Source organism: Cyprinodon variegatus, unplaced genomic scaffold (genome assembly GCF_000732505.1).
Source record: "Cyprinodon variegatus isolate N-32 unplaced genomic scaffold, C_variegatus-1.0 Scaffold93, whole genome shotgun sequence".
NCBI classification, from domain to species: domain Eukaryota; kingdom Metazoa; phylum Chordata; class Actinopteri; order Cyprinodontiformes; family Cyprinodontidae; genus Cyprinodon; species Cyprinodon variegatus.
Window position 1 is genome coordinate 1,156,697 of NW_015150546.1, and position 25,239 is coordinate 1,181,935.

The 25,239-nt window shown below is 38.4% G+C and overlaps 1 protein-coding gene across 5 annotated transcripts in view; it reads right to left on the minus strand.

The window, feature by feature from the left end:
- The window catches only part of LOC107084148 (serine/threonine-protein phosphatase 2B catalytic subunit alpha isoform), a 122,611-nt gene that overhangs the window by 1,727 nt on the left and 95,645 nt on the right, over window positions 1-25,239 (minus strand). Inside the window, exons 9-14 of one of the 5 annotated variants that reach the window (XM_015373841.1) lie at window positions 15,794-15,919; window positions 13,478-13,549; window positions 11,333-11,359; window positions 8,450-8,534; window positions 6,462-6,559; window positions 4,143-4,172 (exon numbers count right to left, since the gene is read on the minus strand). In XM_015373841.1, coding sequence (XP_015229327.1) covers window positions 4,143-4,172; window positions 6,462-6,559; window positions 8,450-8,534; window positions 11,333-11,359; window positions 13,478-13,549; window positions 15,794-15,919 — 438 coding nt within the window. Of the gene's footprint in view, window positions 1-4,142; window positions 4,173-5,778; window positions 6,097-6,461; window positions 6,560-8,449; window positions 8,535-11,332; window positions 11,360-13,477; window positions 13,550-15,793; window positions 15,920-25,239 lie in introns of those variants that run through there. The other 4 variants (XM_015373845.1, XM_015373842.1, XM_015373843.1 and 1 more) reach the window with 4 other exon arrangements.

Consider the following 25,239-nt stretch of genomic DNA (forward strand, 5'->3'; position numbering starts at 1 on the left):
GCCGATACCGATAGGGGGCCGATTATATGGTGCATCCCTACAGGAGACATGAATTTTTTTAATTAATTCCCTGGCATGGGAGTGGCAGCCTAGTGGGTGTGGTCACTGTGCTTTGGTTCCACAAGTTCTAAGTTCAAGCCCCACTCCCACGGACTGCCACTCTGGGTCCCTGAGCAAAGACCCTAAACCCCACACTAACTGGGATGGGTTAACTGCAGAGTTCCTTTTTTTGCTTTGTACTTGTGACAGTGTAATGACAATAAAGTTGAATTTTTCTTCTATTTTTACTTCCAACTTGCTGCTTCTTATTTCTCACCTACTTTGATGAATACATAGATTGAGCCATGGCTTTGTGAAAAAAGTAAATCTTTGTGTTCTACAGAAGGTGTTCTAAGTTCAGGGATTCTGTTAAGTTAGCATTCCGTTTCCTAGACAATGTTCTTGACCAGACTATTTGCTGGTTTTAACTATCATTGTTCTCCTTTAACTCTACCCAGAAAAATCATATAGGTTTGTTTAAGAAAAACGGTGACCTTTTATTGTTCTTAACTTTTTTTTATAATACCCCCACAATAACAGAATTTACTTGATAAAAAACAAATAACAGGGTACACAAAAGGATTGACTAATCCCTCTAATCCTATAACGGGGCTGCTGGAATCAGGGTCAACAGGTTTTCACATTACCACCAATCCATGCTTCGATGAGCATCTGTACAAAGAAATCTAAAATATATGCAACAGGTTGCACCGCAGGTTTAGAAAAAAAAAAAATCTTTTGTTTTTAGTCAGTAAAAAAAAAAAAAAAAAGAAGAAAACAGGGCTTTAAGGCAAAGCTCGCTGCAGAACGCCTGAGGACCCCAAACGTCCAGATTGCCCTCATCACGTCACAGGTTGAAACAACCAAAGGGAAAGAAGAGAATGATCAGAGACAGACAATAAAATAAACTAAACAAACAAAAAACAGAGAGAAAGAAAGAGTGGAGTCCACTGAAACACTCACTACCACAGAATAGAAACCACGTTGAGACTGAGCCCACGGACAGAAACATTACGGACACTTTGGGTGCTAACTACTGGTTTAGTCTGTTTGGAGCATGCAGCAATTAGGGTCTACCAGGAGCTATGAGGGATGGAAGTTACCACAAGATCTCAATGGAAATGTAATGTTTTTGTTTCATCACTTCCACCCCTCATAAAGACTCTTTACTACTAATAATAAAAAAAAAAAGTGATGACCCTTTATTAAAACGAGAAAGCAGGGGCGACATTTTCTACAGAGGGCACGATGAGTAGCGTAGTTGTGTTGCTGCATAGCACAGGTCAGACACAGGTTATTAGCAGCTCACAGGGAGGAAACACGACACAGCAGGGCCACAGGAGACCGACATGGAGAGAGAGAAGCAGAGAAGAGTCTGGACACTACAGTGGACTGTCCTCTGTGGGGTTCAAGAGGAAGTACCGGACAGGTTCAACGTAAATAGCAGCTGGCGCACTACTATTTAGCTCGCAGTTGAGGTTGTTCTTGCGCAAGCAGAGGAAAAGGCGATGCAAATCATTCAATGGGAGAATCTAATGTAGATTTCTCCCCAGGAGCTTTGGATTTTAGCTCTACATCATTTGGAAGATAAATAAAACAGCAACAACAATGCACAACTGCTTAAGCCGTTTCAAAGGGGACGTAACATTAAGGGCTTTCATAGCAAGATTTCATAAGGATGTGTGTGTGGGGGGGCAGCGCAAGAGAGACTATAAAACAAATTAATCATCAAAGGAAGTGTGATTTGAATGAGGTGCAGTTTGGGATCTCCTCCAGAAAAGTAAGACATTTCTACAGACTTTTATAAAAATTGCTGAGAAAAATTTTCCTAAAGACTCCATGAGGGAACCTTTCTGGAGGTTTTTCTATGGCTGCTTTCTGCCCCCGACCATTTGTCAGGTCTCTTTTTGGTTTTCTTTAATGCTTTCCTGAAAAATAAGGATTTCATTTTTTCACTTTTAGCCTTCTTTCACAATATATTGATTTATATTTTTAAAAAGAGTTTCAACATATATTACAGCAAGAAAACCAGAAATCCTTGAAAGAAAAACAAACAAAGGAACTACTATTGTTTTCCCAATAATGTTTAAAGCAATTAATTAAGTTTAAATACATGTTCTGAAAACAACACTCTCTCTCTTCTTTCTTAGGCTATATTCATGCTGTAGGTCTCCATGCCAAATTCGTATTTCATCTAAAATGTTATTTTTTATTACATAAAAATGTTGAAGCAATAGGTGTTATGGTTTTTATAAAGTATCCAACAAAAAGGCCATATATTGTGTCTAGGATTGCAACCAACTAATTATTTTAAATATCGATCTATTGATTTTTTTTTTTGATCAATCGATTGATAATTGAATAGCCCAAGGTTCCTTAAAGAAGACTTTTTATGAAATTGAAACTAAAACCTTTCCACTTGAGTAGTTCTGGATAGAGCATGTTTTTTTTTAATCTTGAATGCAAAATATTCATATATTTTTTATAATCTTTGTATAATTATTGTTATAAGTGGGTTGCTCTATCAGGTAAAGGCATATTTTACACTCTCAATACTCCAGTTAACGATTAATGGATAACTAAATTAGTTGACTATTATTTCAATAATCGATTAATCACGATGAATTGTTTCAGCCCTAATTGTGTCCCAGATGCTTTCGTAGAGATGGAAAAAAAACTGCACGTACTGCATAAAAATAGAGTGAAACTCTGTATTCTGGTATTTTATGGAGTTTTATTCAGAACACACTTGTTGCAATCCATTGTGCAGCAATGAGGCAATGGCAAGTTGGGTAATGTCTCTGGCGCTGCAAAGCTCGTTTGCATTTTACCCTCATTTGAATAGTTTCTATAAAAGCCCTCCAAATTAGCTTTGGATAGGATTTCCCTCCATATATTAATTATATCTAACATCTTGCTCTGAGCAGGATATTCACACTTGTTATCCATCTAGCTAGCTGGAATCACTTCCTGCAGGAAGAGGCTTTGATACGGGAGGACGAAAAGTGATGTCAAAGTTTCGTCAAGTACAAATTAATTGTTTAAACTGGAAGAAAACGTGCTCTAAAAGGTCACGTCTTATCTTCCGGCCTGCAGTGGGATTCCTTAGTTGGAAATGCATCATTTTAAACAGATAATGTTTTGTGCAGAACTGCAGAGCAAACAGATTAAATGAGTATAATTTAAAAGGAAGTGAAGGACTGTAAAAGGAGACGAGTAAGAACTCTTGCTTTCCTAAAGATCCTATAACCAAGAGATGTTGGTGAGATCTGTGACAGTAAAAGTGCAAATCTCTCCTGATCCATCAAAGTAAAGTAAATCTCTAAAACTGCAAAAAAATTTAATCTAAGAACTGGGCTGGAAATTAGTTTAAAAAAGTCAAAAGAGGAAATTAGAAAGCCATAGCAGGTATTAATCTAGATCACAATAACTGCTGTCTGCATGAAAAGAAAATGTAATTAGCTGCAATTTAAAACTTCTGCACAGTCCTACAATGTTTCGCCATCTTTCTGACTTGATAAGCCTTGCTTTTTTTATTTTATTCTTATCACCTGTAGCCCTATTTGAAGTAGGGAATAGGCCAACAGCTCAAGCACCTATTTAGTTGTGTTTATTAGAGGTTAGCAAGAGTTATTAATTAGATAAGCAGTGTAAAGCTTCCAGAAGAGCTGATAATAATACGTTTACACCTTCCCGCTTTTTTGGGTGTAAAAACGCACTTTGTTTCAGTGCAACTAAAACTGTATATAAACTAACTTCATTCAGCAGCTCTTCTGAAAGGTGAAGCAAACATTTTCAGTCACAAACTGTCGTTTAGCTTTGCGCTCACCCACAAAATAAAAGATAAAATCAGTGGTGATCTGTGATCATGAAATCTCTGCCATGAAAAGCCCGTCCCGCTTTAAAACGTGCGGCCACATGATCTAAAGTACTTACATCTTATTCTACGTTGAAACTACGCACAGCTTGTTAGCCCCCCCCAAAAAAACACACTCTACTCAAGCACCAGCGAGATGAATGTAAAAAACCCACCAAACCCTCCCCTCCCCCAACTTTCTATTGCCATGAAAAAGCAACAGAAGAGGGCGGCCAGACCCATTTACCTTCATCAGCCTCAATAGCTTCAACAGTAGCTGAAGAGAAGAAGAGGGGGGTTGCAAAATGAACGAGAGAGGTGAGCAGGAGGAGGTCATTTTGTCCCAGGAACAAGTCAATGAGCAGCAAAGACAGCCAATAACGACAACAAAAGGTTAACGGCATCTCCACATTTCAAGACAAAAAGAAAACGAGGATGTTAGCAGAGAGGAGGGGGTGGAGGAGGAAGAAAAGTATCAGCAAATATCATGGAGAGAGGGTTAAAGTTCTTCAAGAGAAAGCGTTAAACTAGTGAATGGAGCGACAGGAGAAAATAAAAAGCAAATAATCCAGGAGGAATAAACATTTAGAGAAAAGCTGACAAACACACACACAAAAATAAACACTGTAAAAAACATTATGAAACAAGTATGAAGATGGGAGTTAAAAAGAAAGGTGGAAAATGAAGCAGCTGGAAGACATTGGTACAGCGCAGAGGTTTATGATCACACTTTATTTAAAGCTAGAGTTCACCATCCTTCAATGCATTATATCAGAATTAGGACTGAGTTTGAAGGAAAAAATAAAAACACCTTTCAGCCACTTACCAACTACCAACCGTCATCCTGGGAGACACATATTTATAGCAAACACATCAAAGCTGCATAGAGTCGACTTCACACTAGCGGTGGAGGGACGCTGAGGTTTACAGACAGGAGACTAAAGCACAAACGTCCCAGAGGATGAGTTCTAACTAAATCACCAACACACAAATAAAAGGCGGCTCAAATCACAGGTGTTCAGATGAATGAGGCGAGCAGCAGGAGTCCCACTGTTAATCGGGTCTAAACTCATTAGAATAATATGATTTTATAAAGTGTTTTATTAGCAGCTTTACGCTAACAGCCTTCGAATTAAACCTCTTATTGCAACAGCGTAATCTCACTGGAGGTTTTAAGATAAAGAAAGCTTTATTATGAGAACATTTACTGAGAGAAGAATCCAACACAAATTAACTTTATCTCTTTAAATGAAATTACTGATGTAATAATTATTAAAGCCCTGATCGATCCCCATTAAAACCTTAATAAATTAAGCTTGGTTTGAACTTTATACTTTAAACTTCTTTTAGATGTATGAGAGAATTCAGGAATTTTTAATAAGTAGACCTGACAGTTTCATTTATAGTAACCGCTCTTCATAATGGAAGAAAACAAACAAAACTGGATAACATGTCCTTCAGGTCAGGAATCGTGTCCAGAACAACCTTTAAGGGTTAGGATGTGCAACGAAAAGGTAGTTATTTTCTACTGTCAAAAAACACAAAACAAAAAACTGTGGAGTTTGCTAAACTAAATGATTTGAACCTGGACTGACTGGTTTATAAACGATGTTTAGTAAAGAATGAATGTGTGAAAAAGTACCTCAGTTCAGTATAGAGGGGGATGTGTGATGCTGTGGGCCTGGATTCTCTTTCAAAGCCCCTTAAAACATCAAGTTTCTTGAATTTATCATCAAATTACAACTAATAAATAAAACTATTCAAACAGCTATGTTTTTAACTCAAAATATAATTTATTCAATTCAATTTATTCAAATTTATTAGATTTTCCATTATAATTTTAATACTAAGCTACTGTTTTATTTGTTCCTGTTTTGTTTTTGTTTTTTTACAGATCTTTTCTAGACAGCCAATGAAAACGATGGTTGTTGTTAATCTAATGAAACCCACTTTTAAACAGAGAACTCTGTCTTTATTTACAAAACCTAAAATGAATAACTATCCCTCTTCTCTTCACAGGTATTTCTTATACTCCTGAATAAAGTTTCAACAACCTGACATGATCGCTAAGATCCACCTTCACAGATCTGAAAACCAGACTGTGGTCAAACTGAATGTACACACACACACAAATTAAATAAATAAAAAAACACTGATGAACACATAACACAACGAAATACTTGCACAACAACCGAATGTACCTGCAGTTTCCAGAGAGAAAAGGAGAAAAGAAAACACATGGGTAATATTTGAGTAAAACCAGTGGAAGAGAGAAAACAGGGACTGGAAAACAGAAGCAATAACGCAGGACGTTAAGAGAGGACACATTCAGGAAAACAATGAAACCAAAGAAAATATGCTGAATGTAGCTGGTAGAGGAGGAGACTTTATCATCTGTTTAACAAACACAGGAGGGGAAAGAGTTCAATTTATTAAATATCAATCAAGGGGAACATAAATCATACTTTAAATGCAGCACTTAAACCTGTTTACGGTTCCTTTGTGGTGCAGCTACTGAAACCTGTGGCGGGGGGAGCAAAGGTGGGGGTCTCAGAAATGTTCTTACCATTCTGCAGCTTCTCTTTGCCACCGGACAGCACTCCGCTCGGCAGCATGCCTGTCGGGGTCAGTCCCTTCAGCGTGAGCACGCTCTCACTCTCCTCTCTGAAACACACGGTAGAGAAGGTGCTATTATCAAGCTAGCTGCTTCCACCGCCGGAAAAACGGTTATGAAGAAGAATGGATGGTATGAAAATCAGACCAGGATAGGAATTTCAAATCGTTTTAACCTTTAAAATATATGCTATCCTTAAATATCTGGGAGAGAACGGATGTTTCTGATCATCCAGCTCAAAATAAACCTGAGTTTCATTTTAAGAGAAGGAGCCCAAGAGTATAATGCTGCCACCACCATGCTTTAGTGTTAGTATGGTGTTTCAGTTGGGATTTCTCCAACTTTTTTAAGATTCTACCTCTATGCATGCATTTCAATTTGTAACTTTCATCATAGATTTATGATGGATGTATTAAAAGATGAATGGAGGAAGGAAGGAAGGACACAATAAGGTTAGGATTCAGTGAAGAACAAGAAAAGAAAGCAGAAAAAATCAGAGAAAACTATGAGGGAGAGAATTAATGATACAAGAGTGAGAAAATGAGGGGAAGAAAGGAAGAACACCATGGAGAAGAAATGAGAAAAAAGGGGGAGGTAGGACACAAAGAAGGGAAGAAAGTAAGGGCACAAAAGAGGAAAGAAAGGAAGGAGACAAGGCAGTAAGAAAAAGAAGACTTAATAAAGAACTGAAGGTTGGATGGAAAGGCAGTAGGACAAATGAAGGCAGGACAGAAGGAAGAAAGGAGGTAAATATTTTAAGATCCCAGGGAAGGAAGGATTGACACACAAGGAGTAAATAAAACAGAGGTACAGAGAGCAGGGAGGTCACATTATTTAGGTAGAAATACAAAATTTGTCATCCAGGTCATAGTCATATTTTAAACTTGGAAACCAAGTCCAGTGGATTGTTTTTCAACTTTACTGGAATCCCTTTTCATCCCTATCCAAAGCAGGAATCAATACAATCATACCCCTTGTTCTTCTGCAGGCTTTAGTGATACTTCTACTAAAACCTGGACATTTGCTTTGGAAGAAAAAGCTTCTGTTGTTCAACTTCATTCCTTATTCTGACACAGAGAGAAACAGTAGATTGTTTTCACATACAGAGCAAAGAAAACCCCCAAAAACCAAGAAACAAAATAATAAATAATAGTAAAGGAAAGGCAGCAATCCAGCTTATTTTGAGCCTATCTACCCAATTTCAACCTAATCTTTTCAGTAATTAAAGATAAAACCCCACACCTCTTTTAATATCGCCAAAACCTGTGACGCTCAGGAATACCAATAATACCAGCAGCACTTTAACTTCCTCTCAGGTCGACTGGATTCACTCTACCTGATGAAAGGTGTGAACTCTAGACTAGAGTTTTACTTTATTTTTTTTATAGTTTTTGACCTTTTATAGCACAGAATGAAATAAGACATAGCTATCTACTGCACTACAACAACTAGAACTTTAAGAACAAAGAACTAGATTATTACGATGTTTACACCCTTCCTTTTACACAGTTTAACAGTGGATGCGAGGACATGTAAAGCTAAAACATAGTCAGTCGGCCCCAAAGCGCAAAGTAAACAGAGCAGTGACAGATTTACAGCAGGGAAACTCTCCCTTAATTTATTTTCCTTCCTCTCTCTAACTGATGTTGGCAGTAGAAGAACAAACAAAATCCAGTTTTAGTTCTTAGTTACAGGCTTGAAGACCTCTTTTAAGATTTGAAATCACAAAAAGCAGGAGAAAACTACCAGGGCAACAAAGCAACACTTTGTAAATATGGAAAACAGCAGAGTTCTATTAATTAGTCTAAGATGACGAGTGTTTAATGCATTTTTTAGCCCCTAAAACCTGGTATTAGCTCAACAATTAGAGCTAAGACTAAGACAAGGAGAAAGAAAAGCATTTGCTAGCTGAGGAGTAGAAGTTGAGCATGTTTGCGTACCTGAGCACAGAGAATACCCTGGCCATCTTCCCGATGGCTCGGATCTTGTTGCGGATGACTTCCTTCCGGGCAGAAGCAGTGGCACCTGGAGAAAACAGTCACAGGTCACAAAATGATGCCTCCATGCAGCTCAAAAAAAGGCTAGAAACCAAACTTATTGTCTGTATTGTCTTCAAATCTTTTAGCATTTCTGATTATTTGTTTTCCAAAACCTTCCTCCCTAAAAATCCTGTCCTGCAGTGTGTGCTGAAGATGCTACCTAGTAGCTGTCTTTGTTATCTAAGGGGAAAAAGCAAAAAAGGACTAAATAAGAACTTCAGTAACAAAACATTAATCAATGTCTAATGCTCCAGGATTTGAAGGCTTGATTTAAAACGTTTTTTTCCCCTCATCAGGAAGGAAGGATTGATTATATAACATATTTGTATAGTTAATTTTAACCACACAGTCAAAACCTACTGTTATTTGGTTCAAAGCCGCTTAGTTACAGCAGCTGCACCTCATCCAGAAGATCGTGATTATTAGAAGTGATAAAAATCCAGTTAAATTAACTACTACCTTAATGTGGATCCAGATTGTTGACACAAATTTGAAATAAATGTTGGCGTTAAGGTCTGCATCACTTTAAAGATGTTTAGACCAGTTCAGATGTGTTGGAGAGATTTTATCCATCCAAACTGAGTGAGGTGAACAGGGGTGGATCTAGAGGGGGGTCAGGGGGGTAAATTTAATGAACTCTATGCCTAACTCCACTACTTCCTGAACTGAAGTCATATCTTTTGATTCCTGTCTTTCATCACTGGAGGAACTGATTTATCCAGGTGCGTCTGGCAATTGTTGTCATGGTAACTGAGGTCAGGCACACCTGAATTAATCAGTTCATCCATTAGAAAATGACAGGAAAAATTAAATTAAATTCAGTTTATTTATAAAGCACCAATTCACAACACATGTCATCTCAAGGCATTTTACAGTTCAACCAGATCATCCAATCAAATTGATTCAAAGTTTTCTATCTAAGGAAAACCAGTTGATTGCATCGACTCGTTGACTCAAATGATACTTGCAAAGCTTAAGTAGCAAGGGCATCATGTAAATCTGCTCCGCCTTCAGTGATTTATTTGGAAAATAAAATGTCAGTTCATTATGATGAGTATAAATTGACCCTGAACTGGTTTGGATGGGTGTTAGTTTTAGGCCAGCCCTCAGCATACATTGGTACCTGCCTGCCCATTGCTGTGAACATTTCCTGGAACTGCCACAGGAGGTAAACGAAGTTGGAGACCCTTCAAAGCCTTTACAGCTAGATGTTTAAAAAGCTGGACCTCACTGGACCTTCCAAATGATAAAGGACTGTAGAAAACTGGCTACTATTAAGCCAACTTCAGTCTCAATCCCATTCTAAGTGTTTGGTGTCTTTTAAAAGCCAGGTCTTTGCCATACAAGTCAACATGCTGTTGGTGTCTGTGGTTGAGGTGCGGCCTGTTAAGGAACAATCAGCTTAAATGCAGTAGTGGTATCCTGTACGATTGTTCCACCATTAATATGACTAAAACCTTCCTAAAAACCTAACATTACTATGAAGCTGATACAGGCCAACTTTCTATCGGCTCTTAAAAAAACAGGGATGCAGGATATTCTGGTTGACCATTAGTGTAGAGAAAAGTGCAACATGTGAAAACCATGATGCTGTTATTAACTCCCAGAATCAGATTATATAGAAACTTTAACAGAAAAAGATAAAACACATCACACTGGGAGCATTTCTCAGCAGTGGGTGCAACCATGCCAACCACCTCTGTTATGTCTCCTCTACCCTCATATTCCCCAGATTCGTGTTAGTGGTGCATCCTCTGTAAAAACAACCCGCTTTGTGTCCAAACATGTCTGTTCAGCAGGTTTAGACGACCCCCATGCGCTGTGGATTTTCCTGTGCTGTATTATGGTTGCGATGGTTCAGAGCTTGGAAAAAGAAAAAAAAAAACTTTATTTATTGGTTCCGCCCTTTCGAGTTTAAGTCCTCCAGAGAAAAATGAATGGAAGAGATGGTGAAACTGAAGGGTGAAGAGCTAGATAAAAGATAGAACTAATCATCCTTTTAAACCTTTCTCAGTAGATGTTTCTAAGAACGTCTGATTTTCACCTTAAAGGGGCCAAGTCACATACTATCAATAAAAATAAACACCAAAAACAATATGCTCATGTTAAAAATTAAGCATTACACGACAAGCTTACTGTGTCAATTTCATTCTTTTTGGAACCCGAGATATTTTTTTGCTATTCATGACAAGCTTACTGTGTTAATTTTGTTCTTTTTTGAGCCCGAGATATTTTTTTTGCCATGCAGCAAACATTGATGTATGCCGTCGCCATCTGCTGGCAGTATTTGCTCCTGCATCCATCAATACCAGCCCTATTCCTCTTTCTTTTTACTCCTACGATGGAAAAATAATAACTTTCTTGGTTTTTTTTTTGTGGAGTGCATGCACAGCATTGTACTTCCAGTCACATGTTCTTGGGATTTTAAATACTAAAAACCAACAAATGGACAAAAAATTAAAAAAAAATGTGTAAGAGACCAAAATAAAATATAATAATCTAACATGGCGCCATAATTTAATTTAAACCCTCTGAATTAAACCAGAAGTTGTTACCAGTGTAGAAATCTGCATTCTTAAAATACGTGACAGGGCCCCTTTAAAAGCATCATCTAGCTTAAAACTGGTTCATCTTACCGTCACACATCCTCCACTTTGATGAGCTTCACCACAAAGATTCAGGACAAACGTTAGGCTGTACTTTTAAAGTGTTAGTTAACAAACAGCAAAGGCAGGAGTCGTAGCTGCTGCTGCAAACACACACCGGCTCACTAGTGTTTTGTACCTTTTTTGGGGGGATATATTAGCTGTCCTTCTCATGAAACAACCCCAGAAGAGAAGACAAAGAAGGAGGACAGAGAGATCAGTGGATGGCCGCAGAATGAGAGATGAGCAGAGGGCGAAGGAAGAGATGAGAAAAAAAAAGCACAGCAAATGAAAAGGAAAAGTGATGCCTTGAGCACAAAACTCTGCAAAACATGAAAGGAAACAAAGAAATTAGATGAGTAAACCAAAGTGGTGACCATATTTCAGCATGAGACAGATATAGAGAGGCAGAAAAGAGAGGAGAGCAGTGAAGATGGAGAGGAATCGTAAGAATAGCAGCAGATAAAAAGAAGAGAAAACTAGGGGGATTGGAAATGTTGTAGTAAATGAGGAAAGGAAATAATTCAACATTTCAAAAGGGCAGCACTGAAAACTTACAGAAAAGGATTTGAAATGGCTTTAAAAAGGATGAAAAAAGACAAAGAAAATAAATTAAAAGCAAAGGCCATAAAACAGGTTAAGAGGACAGTCTGAAGATCTGATCTGAAGTAACCAAAATTACTCAAAACTGATGATTATGATGAGAATTGTTTTTATATTTTAAGCACAAGATGGTAAACAATCCTCTCACTGATTTACCAGGGCTCACTTACAAACTCTTGGAAAAAGTATTCACCCCCTTTGAACTTTTTCACATTTTGACCTAAAAGTAAAAAGCAACATATAATTCTGGAGTCGATAGAAAAACAAACAAATATGTTTTTTTTAAGATTTGTGTTTCTTTTTATATTAAATATCTGAGATGTGTGTAGAGAGCATCTGTAAACTAAAGTTTTCCCATTTCTTAATTGGACTGAGGTCTGGCCTTTGACTAGGCCTTTCGTTATAATAATTTAATTCATTTTATTGGGTCTATGGCTGGACGTTTTGGTTCCTGTCACTTTGGTTCCTGACGTTTTGGTTCCTGTCACTCAGGAAGGTTTCTATATAGTCATTAAAAAGTTATTCTAAACACCAGCATTCAACTGAAATAAGATCTGATATTTCTTTTCCGTTATCCTCTTTTATAGGTATTTATTTTATCCGCTTTAATGGCTGCTAGGATTATTCTTATTGACGATGTGTGAGTCTGTTAAACCCTAATATACCTGCCTGTTGTGTAACAAAACTAATGTTTTCCCAAGTAGTTTATCTAATTAGGACAGTTCCTCTGTCAGGATATAAAGTCATCATTATGCACATGGCATAGATTTGGAAATAGAATTAGAGCATTTTTCTTTATCTAAGAACAAAGTTTCATATTTTGATAAGGCTAGAGCAATGGATGTTTTGGATTATTTGCCTTATTTATTCTATGTAGATTCTTGCATTCTTAGTTTTATTACCTTATTGCAATGCTTTCTTTTATTTAATTTTCATTGTATTACTTGCCTTTGACGTACAGCACTTTGTTTTGTACTTTATAAATCAAGTTGTTGATAATTTAACCAAACTGCTCCCATCTTTCTCTGCTGCGCTCCTGGGTCTCCATGATGCTGGTTTTTCACTTTATAAAGTGGTTAAATGAGTGCACAGGGAGGAATATACTCCATTTTGGGACCTTTTACATTTGTAGGTGTATCAGAGAAAAATTCGCACATCACATCAACACCTGTTGAAGAAGATATGGAGAATAATTTTCCTTCTCCTACACAGTGAATGGATGCTTTATAGAAATCTATCACATTAAACCTTGGTAAAATTAATTAAGCTTTTTAGGTTTAATTTGACAAAAGGTGGTTAAGTTCAAGCATGTGAACAAAGCAACGTTTTGAATTTATAAATCTAGATATTTTATGAATTTTAATGTGGCAACATTAAGCGCCATGCCCGTGTATGTTTGACACTGAAGCCGTGTGAGGAGGAGGAAAGGGCAGCAGGAGGAAGGAGCAGTGAGATCATTTCCTGCTTGCCTATAAGGGTTGAAACAGAGTGGAGATAAAGTAAAACCTACGATCATCCAACAGGGTAAAAGCATTGAAAACCTACAGCAGAACACTACAGATTAATAAAAAACGATAAAAGTTCAGATCTGTGGACTTTAACCTGGGAGGGAGCTGCAGCTTTGGAGAAAACAGACAAGTAGAGGAATGTCTCCCTCTGGTGGAGCTGAAGCGGTACTCACCGTCTAGCTCTTCATCAGTCGTCAGCTCGTCATTGGAGCAGATGCTCAAAACGTTCACAAGCATCTCAGTCACTATAGAGAAAGAAAACAAATGCATAAAATGGCATTAAAGGATTTTAGATTAACTATGCAGATAAATTCAGATATTAAGCTTTATTGGTTTTTTATTAGTTTGTCCTGTTTGTCTCTGTGTTGTCCTGCGATGGACTGGCAACCTGTCCAGAGTGTACCCCACCTCTCGCCAGTAGACAACTGGAGATAGGCACCAGCGTGTCAGAAAATGGATGGATGGATGTTTTTTTTTATTATTATTATTATTATGAATTCATCAATAAAATCCTTCAAATATTCTTACCCCAACAAGGTGTCTCTATAAAATGTATTTCAGACAGTTCATCCCCCTTTAAGGGAAAGTAAATCTGTTATAATACTGTTATACAGTATATGGTTTACCTTAAGCAAGATATTTTGAGTTAAAACCTGAGTTAATGAAGAAAAATATATTTTTTCCTTCTTTTTTTTTTTTGTTCTTACACCATAAATTGTTAACAAAAATAAGTAAATCCCAAATGACACTACATTCTGCCTCCTATTGCTATATTTCTCCTTATAATTTCCTCACTCTAAGGACATTACTGAATGATGCTTCCCATGGATATTCCACCTGGTGGCTAACATAGATAACCGCATCTCGCTATAAGACACAGAAAGACTGACGGCACACTTCAGTGTGACTTCCAACATCTGTTTGGGTTGTCGTTTGAGCAGAGCTCCTAGGGTTGATTGACCTTCAGGCTGTAGGACTCCAGTGAACCACACTGATGAGCATTACCCACAGATGGAGAAAACACGGAACAACGGTCTGCTGAGAAACGCCTAAAGGCCTCACTTGACTCGGTTAAGGTCAGTGCTATGAATCAGCAATAGGAGCCTGGACAAATACGGCATCAGAGGGATAGTTTCCGCACCACTGCCGACTAACCTGAGGAAAATCACCTGTCTCGTTTTATGCATCATATGCAATCAAAGACATTTCATCCCAGTGTTGCGTCCCAGCAGGTTCTGAAACAGCTTTTCCCCCGCTGCCATAAGACTATTGAAAAGTCACAAATCAAGACTCTGCATCACACTGATAACACCTTAATTGCTCTACACGATAATTCTTCAAATCCCTTTAAATAGAATTCAACTAAGTGTTTCTACTGCATTTTGCACCATATCTACTCATTTATTTTTTGCACTGCTCTGAACCTTCCACATCAATGTCTCTCCTACACTGTTTACGCGTTGATTATTGCTGCACTTTATAAATATAATTGTTCATTTTTAATGCTAAGCTGCTCCTTCACTGTTGAAAAGCTGTATGTAACAAAATGACAATTTGTCTAAGTCTAAGCATCGTGTTAAGCATGGTTTATAACTATCTGGAGAACATTCAGACTTGCAGCTGGTTGAGATGTTGTGACCTGACCTCAAACAGGCTGTTCAATAAGGCTTAGAAAAAAACAAGTCTACAAAGGAGACTTAGAAAACAGGCAAAACTACTGCGTCACATTTATTTCAAAACGCCCAGGAGCAAAATAAAATACTCGCATGTATGTTAAACTACTTCTGTGCAATGTTTATCTACCACCTCACAACAAAATCACACATGCGCGAGAAACTGACGCTTCGAGAGGACGAAATCGCCCTCCGTAAGATGTGTTTTGCCACTGTCCCACCTCCTGCCTTTGTCTTCACTTATGGATGACCAGCTGTCAGTCACTTCCCTTGTGATCGTGTCTGCAAGGCCCAATCAGGATGAGGCTTATAGAAGAGGTTCGTCTCCACCCAACCTCTGCCAGTCCGAGGGCAGAGATGCTTTTGAGGGCGCAGGCGTCTTCGAGCTTGGCCACTGGATAGAAAATCGTGCCCACGGTGAGCTCCCACGCTCGTGGGAGGAGCTGGCGTGCGCGGAGAGCAATTTTCTCCTCTCGAAGTGGCAGTTTCTGACGCATGTGTGATTTTGTTGTGAGGTGGTAGATAAACCATCCGCAGAAGTAGTTTATCATACATGAGTATGTTTTTTTTAAAAATATATACGTATATATATAAATGTGACGCCATACAAAATGCACAGAAATGAATCAGTGGGAGGAGTATTTTTTAACCCCTTTGGCTTCATTGGTGAGATGATTTTGTATATTTAAAACAGAAGAAATGGCAATAAATCATTAGTTAATCAGTTTTATAGTAAAAAAAAAAATCTCAGCTTTCACTAGATTTCAGATAGAAAGTGCATTTAAATCTAGCCAGTGGTGTGTCCGCAGATCTCACCTTTCTCCCCGACAAATGGCAAAGACCAGGTGAAAACGTCCATGAAGTTGGGCAGCCAGTAAGGATGAGGTGAGCAGTTGAACTGTCGGATGTTCATCACATTGTTCTCGTATTTCAGCACAGCCGCTGTGGAAGCAAAACAAGTATTTAGAGGAATTAAATCTGCAATAAAAGAGCAAATATAATTACCTCTTGCCGGATGTATAAACTGAAGATGCTGTAGTTGCTTTAAATACCTCTCAAAAGGCTTGAACCAGTGGCAGATATTTTCTCAAGCCAAAGTTGTAAAAATACTCAGTAGTTTTAAGAGTTTAGCTTTAATTAGAAAACACTGAGACTTATTTGGCAGGCAAACTATCCAACTGCAAACATCCAAATCCATCATTCAAAAGCGAGTCTGTTCAAGGTTTTTGTCAGTCAACCTCTGATAATGATATAAGAGATTCATAATAAACTACTGTTGAAAAAAAAGAGGGACAACTGAATAAACAAATCATTAAAAAAATGCCTGTCTTTTCTCACCATCTTTGTCAATCTCACTTTGATGGCAGAAATAAATTAGGTGTAAAAATCACACTGCGGGGTGTGAAAACCGAGGTTAGAAAACCTCACAAGCATCAGAATTACAGCAATAATCGCATCATCTGCTTATTGATTAAATACCGAGCCAAATGGCAGCATCTCTATCGCTATTATACAAGTTATTCTTAGAGTTAAACACACTGACAGCTGGTCAACTTTTTCCACACATTTTGTAAAGTTATAACGCCAATCTAAAGTTGGGGAGAAGGTTTTAGAGCAGAGTTTGGGTATAAAAACAATGTCCCAAGCTTTCAGTATCTCACTGAAAACTGAATTCCTCATCTGAAAATGGAGCATGGCTGTGACTCGCCTCCAAACCTACAGAGTCAGCAACCTCTACCAATCAAAGAGGCAACTTTCTGCTTGCATTTTTCAAGTTAAATTTGCCCAGAGTGCACAATAAATATATGTATGGTAGAAAAACCATGCTGGAAAGATAAACGATCAGGGATGCAACTAATGATTATTTTTCTGATTAACCTCGTAATAATCAGAAATTGAAAGTAGATTTAAAAAAGACGTTACACTAAAATGAACGTGAGGAGTTCTAAATAGAGCATTTTAATGGACAAAAAAGGCTTTTCATCATAAATGTTTATATATTTTATACAATTTTATCATAATTAATGAACTGAGAGAGTTGCTCTTTAAGCAGTTGGTTTGTTTAAAAGTCTCTATACTCCAGTGAATCAATCGATTACTAAATTAGTTGAAGGTTATTTCAACAATCAAACACTGATGATTAATCCGACTGTTTCAGCCCAAAAGAACATTTTTGTTTTTATTCCTAAACTTAAAGCAAAGTGCTAACATTAAAGTATTCTTTTCTTAACAAACTAAAACACTGGCTGAATGAACAACAACACTGTGAACATTAAAAAGTTTAATCTGAACATTGAAAAGTTTAATCTAAACACCTGTTTTTATTAACCTTGCTCATAGATTCTAACTTGTATGCTTTATTTTTCTCCATCTGTGTAATAAATTTAAATCAAAATATTTTTTAAGGGTGGGGTAATAAAAACAAAACAAAACAAAAAAAACAATAAACCTAACTGGTGCCCGTGGCTGCGTAGCCTTTGGCTATAAACCCTCTGTCACTGCATCAGTTGCCTGAGCGTGACAATGTTTAGTTGTACTTTTCCTGGTTAAAAGTAATAAAAAAAAATTGAATATTACTGTAAGCAACTGAATCTATACACAAAAGAAAAATTGTAGCTCTGTATATATTTGGGTTTTACTGTATTAAGGCTGATTTTTGACAGCCCTGGGCTGTAAGAAGGTTACTTTGGAAAATATACCACAAAAAAAATGAGTCTTAGTTGCCATGTGCAGTTTTCCTTACACCCTGTAGGGGGCGCAATCAACATGTAGAACTAAAAGGGCTTTGGTTTGGAGAGACCTAAGCGAAAGCTTTTGGATATATTTGTACATTTTTTTGTGCAGGAATAAAAAAAAAAGTGCAAATCTAAAACCATGAGAGCTGCAGTCAGATTAAACTATTAAATGAGCTGTTTTTTTCTGATTATATCTGGAAGCATTAAACTGAAAGGGGTTGAATACATAAATAGATTTACTTAGACTATGTACTGCTTTGTTTTGATTCTATCATAAAAGATCATGATAAAATGCAGTGATTTTGGTTGTGATATGAAAGTGGCATTCCCATAAATTCACAGAAAATTAAACCTTTTATGCTTTTAATTTTATACAAGATAGATATATTCTTAAAATGCTAATAAAGTGCCTTTGTGATATGATAATAATTTGTATTAATGAGGAGAGTATCCTTGGTTTTTGATTTCTGTCTGAATTACAGTTTAAGAAAACAAGGGGATTGCTTTAACATTTAAGAGGGACAAGCATTAACACCGGAAAACAACTGCTACTGCTGTCAACATGATTAGAAAGAATCCACACAGCCACTTTGAATTATTCAAGCTGCTCTATTAATCATGTAACAGGATGGACTCTGGTGGGTGTGGTAAAGCTTAGAGGTCACAATGAAGGTGTGCAATTATCAAGCTGATTTTTTCCCCATGCGAGGTCGGATTTGCAGTAATTTGCTTTGAATGTTTTTTTGATGATCTACTTGCGGCTTTAGCATGTAGAAACAGACTGTGTATGGGAGGTCACCCGTGATAAATGCGCAGAGCGAGTGTGTAGGGGCAACCACCAGAGCTGCCAAATATAAATATATCTGTGCTGCATATAGAAGCCTCGGCCTCTCTGATGCACAAGGCCAGTCTGACGAAAGCCGACACCATGTGGCCCGGTCACCACGGGGGGACTTTCCTGCTTCAGGCTCTGTTTTGGAAGCAAAGTAACAAGACAAACGGGGAGCTACAAAGTGCAAAACTCCTGAGTCATCCCTCCTTTAAAATTAGCCTCCAACCAGGCAGGCTGTGTTGTAGTGTTTATAATCTTTTCGACCATTAGCTTTCTGAGAGTTTTTTTGATCTAGCCTTTGTTCCTGATCAGCTTCAGAAATACATTTGGTGTTAAAGCTACTTAGCTTTGACTCATAAATAAATTAGACCTAAACGGTCTCCTGAACTCAAAGAATAAGTGAGCATGGCGTTGGCATAATAGACAACTTGGCAAAGAACCTATTTAAATACGATCTTTACCAAGATGGCGAAGACAATAAAGTTTGATAGACATAAAAGCAACTTTAGCATCATCAAACTGATCCGGACATACAGTAAGCAATTAACTAAAGGATGAAGAAGTTGTTAAAAAACATGACTTCCTCATATTGTCCATCTGTTGGAGAGAGACTTGAGGGTCTGCCGTTCTGTCTCCTCTGAGGAAAGCCCTAACCACCTCAAGCTAAGCGGGGACTTTATTCCGTGTTTCCCCTACTGAATGATAGAGCTTCACACTTTATATCTCGGCTTTAGGACAGAGACCCTTTAAAGGAAAGTCAAAACTGCTTTCATCTGGAATGTTGTATCGTCTATATCTAAAGAGCCTTTAGTACAGGGGTCTCCAGCCCTGGTCCTGTAGATCTACTTTCCTGCAGCTTTTAGATACATCACTGATCCAACACGGCTTAATCAGATGAATTGCTCATTAACAGGCATTTACTGAACTTAATGCCCTGCTGAAGAGGTAATACAGTCATCTGAATTCACTTTGGCTACGTTTACACTGCAGCCTGAAGTTACCCAAATCTGATTTTTTTGCCCATATGCGAGCTGAATCTGATCTTTTCATGGCTGTCTGAACAACACAGATCCGATGTTTTCCAATGCGACCCAGGCCACTTGGCTATGTGGTCCTGAATCCGATATGAATCTGATCTTTTCAAATGCGACCTGTGTCTGAACGGCCAGGTCGCATTCATCCGACCTGAACGTCATCAATACCCAACAAAGGTCACTATTCTGCGTCTTTGCTACGCAGAAGCGGCAAGAAAAACAACAACCATGGCAGATGATGATGCGGAGAGCAGTATTTATGTTTAACCATAGTGAAAAGAATGTGTTTTTATGGTTGGAAAAGATCACTAGATGCACGCCGGCGTACAATTCCATAAACATGGAGCAAGCTGGCCTGTGACGTCATTGCGTCCTCTACTGCGCATGCGGGACACTTGCGTTGTATGACTGCAGTTCACACAGGAGATCACATACAAGTCGCATATATTTGGAAAAGGCAAAAAAAATCGTATTTCACAAAAAAAAATTGGAATTGAGCATCAAGGCCTGCAGTGTGAACGCAGCCTTTGTTGCAGCAGGGATGCATCTAAAACAGTAAATCTTGAGGACCAGGGTTGGATACCCCTGTTTTAAAACGGACACTACTACTGCAAAAAAAAACAAACTCTCCTGACCTCTTGGATAATTTTCAAAGCTGATAATGTAATCTGGCTCATTTTAGCTAGTTGTATCCTCAATTCACGACCAAAGGTTATATTCACCATATTTTGCACTCAGTAAATCAGAACAAGGACAAAATCTGTCCGTCCATCAATCTCCTGCTCCATATTTTATCATCCCTCATGAAGACAACTCCTTCACTTATGTTTCCATGTGTCTGTTTTGCACATATCTCATCTATTGGTATGGTTTCTCAGCCATCAACAATGCAATCGATGTCTTTTGGACATTGGTTGGAAGTTCCTGCAGTTAAAATATAGATTTTATTTATTTTCGTCTTTATGACCAGGTGTAAGTACAGGATTAATACTGATAAAAAAGGCATACGTTTCAAGCAAGGCTTTTAAAGACCTTCAAAGCCCCCCAAGACATTTTAAGAGCCTTTTCTCCAGGCTGCTTACCAGGAGATTCCACCATGGGATTCATATCATTGTGTTCTGGTAGACCAAGTCCCATAACCAAAGATTTAAAGCTGGGACTTCTGTTGTCTTCACCTTCTCAAATCCAAACTTAGAGCTCCCTGAATGGATTAACCATCCGACTTGTATAATTAATGCGGTATTAACATCAATGCCAACAGAAGTCTGATGTGCGTCCCTCAGACAGAGCTGAGGGTGCGCTGGCGGGCATTAAAGGCAGCCGCACATGTGGGAAGGCACTGCATAAACATCACTTTGCTGCATAAACATCGTTGAAGCGACTTGATTGAATGCAGCCATGGAGATCAAGAGAGAGGAAAACAAGACAAGAGCAGAAAAGGTCAGCTCCCCTGCTGTGACTGCTTCCAATCCGATTCCCTTTAAAGAAACTGGGAGGCAAATCTTTTCCTGCATCGTGCAGGTGCTCTTTTTGTTATGAGGAAGCTCCCAACCTTAAAACAAATATATTTCTAATTCCAGCACAGCTTTGTTTATCGCCGCAGCCTCATGTGACCCTCCATTTCCGCCACTAGAGGTCTCTCCTGCTCTGGAAGCCCAGAAAGGAGACTGAGGCTCAAACCCTTTGAAACCTGACAGAGAGATATTGTAAAGCGATACCCGCTCATCAATTATTCAATAGGGAGTGCCTCCAGCCGGTTTCCCTGGTAACGAGCACTGTTGAATCTGTTTTGAGACCACAGGGAGATTCCCGCCGTCTTTCCCCAGCACCGAATCCTGCCTGCATATCCGTCTCCATTGCCTGCAGTGTAAAGTTTCAGTTGGTTAGTATTCAAAGGCGGCCATTCAGGTCTTCTGGGTTCATTACATTCAGTACTAGACCCTCAGAAGAGTGAGATCCATGGATGGAAGGCATTTACTGCACCCCTCATCGCTGAATTTTAACAGTCGAGCCTTCGGATTATGATTTATTATCGTACTTACAGTGGCTACTAAAAGAATTCACACCCTTTGCTCTAAGCATCATAATGCATCACAACCAACAGCTCAAAATGTATTCTATGGGATTTTATGCAATAACCAAAAAAAAAAGGAGTGGATATTTTATTTATTTAGTTTTACATAAAGTCAAAACAAAAAAAAAAGGCGCGCTTTTGTAGTTCACTCAACCTGCTATAGAAGAACCATTTATTGAAATTAGAGCTGCAGGTCTGTTGGATCCTCACCATCTTAAACACAAGACACAAGCCTAAACCCACTGGATAAAAAGTGACTGAAAGCCTGGTCTTTTTTAAGTCTTGCAAAATAAACTTTACAACATTTGGGTCTGGACCCCTTACCCCTGTAAGACATGAATAAGCTTTGATCTCAACCATGGCAGTGGAGCTCTGGCTGTATATTCAGGCTTGTTGTCCTGCTGGAACATAAACCTGCACTACTGTCTCAAGCCTTTTGCAGCTGCCAGCAGATAGCCTTCTAGCTTAAACCATTTTTACAATCAGGGTTTCTGCTCCATAAAGGTGAAGAAGTTTAGTTTGGGGGCACAGTGGTGAAGCAACTGCTCATCATACACAGGCTTTACACAGGGTTCAACCCCAGATCTCTAAATCTTTGCCTTTTTGCTTCCTGCCTAAATAAAGAGAAAACAAACATCCAAATAAAACTTGTAAAGGTCACCATATCTGAAGACTTTTGATAACAAACGTATATTACTCTGTCACCAGGACAATGAAGACCAAAGGTGCAGAGGCACTGCAGCCTGCAACATGACAAAATGTTGTACCCAATAATTAATAATCTTCACTTGCTGAACATGTAGAGACTGAGTAACAATCAGTAAGTTCTGGTTTGTCTTGTTGGACTCGATGTGAAAAGTTTTATTTACAGCAAACTGAAAAGGGAAGCCCGGCAAGGGCCGGAGATATAACAGATGGAGGAGCATCTGCAGGCAGGGGATATTCTCCTTCTCTTCCAGGCATGATGACAAGAGAGGGGAGAAATTAATTCCCCACAGCGCTCCGGCTTCCGGGCTGCTCTGTATTCCAGCGGCAGGAGCCGTTGGCTGATCATCCCGTTCCGTTTCACTTCACACGGCGAGGAAAAAGAAGAATAAAGCAGTACCTGTCCTCTTCGCATTGGGATCTTTTCATACTTTTTTTTTAAAATGTAGATTTCAGTTTCAACTATTCTGATTTTATTCTTTTCCTAAATACGAAAGGAGTCTGAGAGGCATTTCCTCAACCTGTCAACTGCTCTCTTTCTAAACAGCAGAGGTTTCACGAGTCAAACTGTGACAGAGCAAACTGGGAAAACCGTCACTTCCCTGCTGCTGCATTTCCATTTAAAACACAGCCTCCTTTGAGGGTCTGCTTGACTGACGGTTAGCCAGCACACACCTGAACACCCCACAGACACATTTAAACGCTCCGCAGCTGAAGAAGCAATAGGTGGCTTCTTTAGAGAGTCACTTCCTCCTCATCATTCATAGGTTTGATTATTCTGCCTCAGCTACAACTTCCATTTACTCCAGCCTCCTCCACTTTGAGCAGAGGCGGATTTTTTTCACCACATTATTTTCTTCCCACGTGGAGACGTCTCATTGGCTGATGCCTTGCCTCCAACCTCCATCCATGCAGGATTGATGGGAGCTGCTGATGCCTCCTCTTTCGCCTTTAAGATTTATGTGCCCACTCTACTGGCCATCAATCACAGGGACGCTGGTCGGTGGACGAAGCTGAGAGCAACGCGATTCATTGGGCCGGTTTGGGTTCTACTATTGAAGCTCACATACAGGGACTGGGTGGAGGAGCAGCAACAGCGAGAGGGAATTTACAATTCCTTTATAAAGAAGAAACTTGCAAACAAAAATACAGTAACATGGAGATTTTACATCTTTTTACATCTAGTGAGCAACTTGTTGCTTTTTGGCCAAAAAGGTTAAGAAAATAAACAAAAAATTATTTGAGGAAAATATTTTAACTGAATTAAATACAGTAATTAAAACTGAAACACCGTTAGCCAACTGCATCTGTATTGTTCATTATTAAAACTAACCAAAATGTGCTGAATACAGATATAATATACTTCGTTTACACATTTTTGGTCACAACACAAGCCCAAACAAATGCAACAGTAGGGAGAAAACTGCAAAGTCTTAAACAGGATTTATTTAAGTATGACCTTAAGGGAGAGAAAAGAAAGTTAAAATGACATAAGAAAACATGTGGAATAAGGCCAAAAATCTGAGAGACCACTTAAAAGGTGCTCAGGGGAGGGCTAATTGAAAATACCTCAACAAGCTGGCTTCTCTGATGCAGCTGCAATGAGAGGGAGGCCACATCAAGGCCGCTTTAGGTAGGACATAATGGAGCACTTTCACCGTTCCACAGAAACACCAAAGCAGGAGGACACTGTGATAAATCCATTAACTGCAGTTGGACTGTTTTTGCTGGCTTTTTGAAAAAAAGTGATATATATATATATATATATATATATACACATATACATACATATACATACACACACACCCATGTGGGATAGAGCGCCTGTTAGACAACAGGGTGTTAGAGGCTGCAAAAGGCTTTAGACTTGGACAGACAGCCATTAACATACAGCCAGAGCCCCACAAATATGTTTTATCCTTTCTAATAGCCCAGTTAAGCCTAAATCAAATAATGAATATTTTTCAAAACCAGAACTCTGATGTTCAATAACACTCTTGATCCAATCTGTCTGATTCTGAGGGGGTTAAATACAAACCTGTAAGATTCAAATTTGTTAAAAAGAATTTTCAAAACCAAACATTTCCTTCCAGTCACAGTCTTGCACTTCTTGTTGTCAACAGTATCTCATGGGGTGAAAAAGAATTTAAAAAAAAAATCAAAACTTAACTTAAAAACAACTCAAACTATTTTTTATCTCAGGAGAAGGAAATAATATGTTCTTTTCCTACGGTTTGTCTCATTGCATTACTGCTCTTACACAAAATACTTAGAAACAGTTAATAGTTGGGGTCTGGGTTAATGACATTTTGAAGGGCAGCTTATTAAAAGTTTTTTTTTAGCAATATCAATAAAACAAACTTCCCTTATAGATGACATTTCATATGATTAGGTTCAGCAAATAAAAATATAAACAGGACAGACAATCACTACGAGACCACAACTAGATAAAGAGACAAAAAAATCTAAATAAACAAATACGAAAGAAAACAGATGAGTAAAAAGAAAGTTTTGACAGAAAGTTAAAAGATAAGAATTTAAGAACCAAAACGCGAACAGCAATCTTCCCCCGTCTGATAACACTTCGGTTCAGAAAGGAATTGGCAGCCAAAAGGAGATATTTCAACTTCTGCAAACCACATTTAAAGGATGCAAACGATGTTTCCAAGTGGTAAGTAGCCAAACCTTCAACCAATACATGCCTGTCACCAGTGTGTGTTTGCATTGCTTTGACTTCAAGACTACTTGGAACAAAAATGTTCCCCAAGATAAATGACCACCCTGACAGCTGCAATATTTCTGCACGCTATTTCTAGGTCTGTGAAGGACAAAACTTGTGAGAAAAATAAATAAGAAATACAAATAAAAAGGACTGTAAGTGA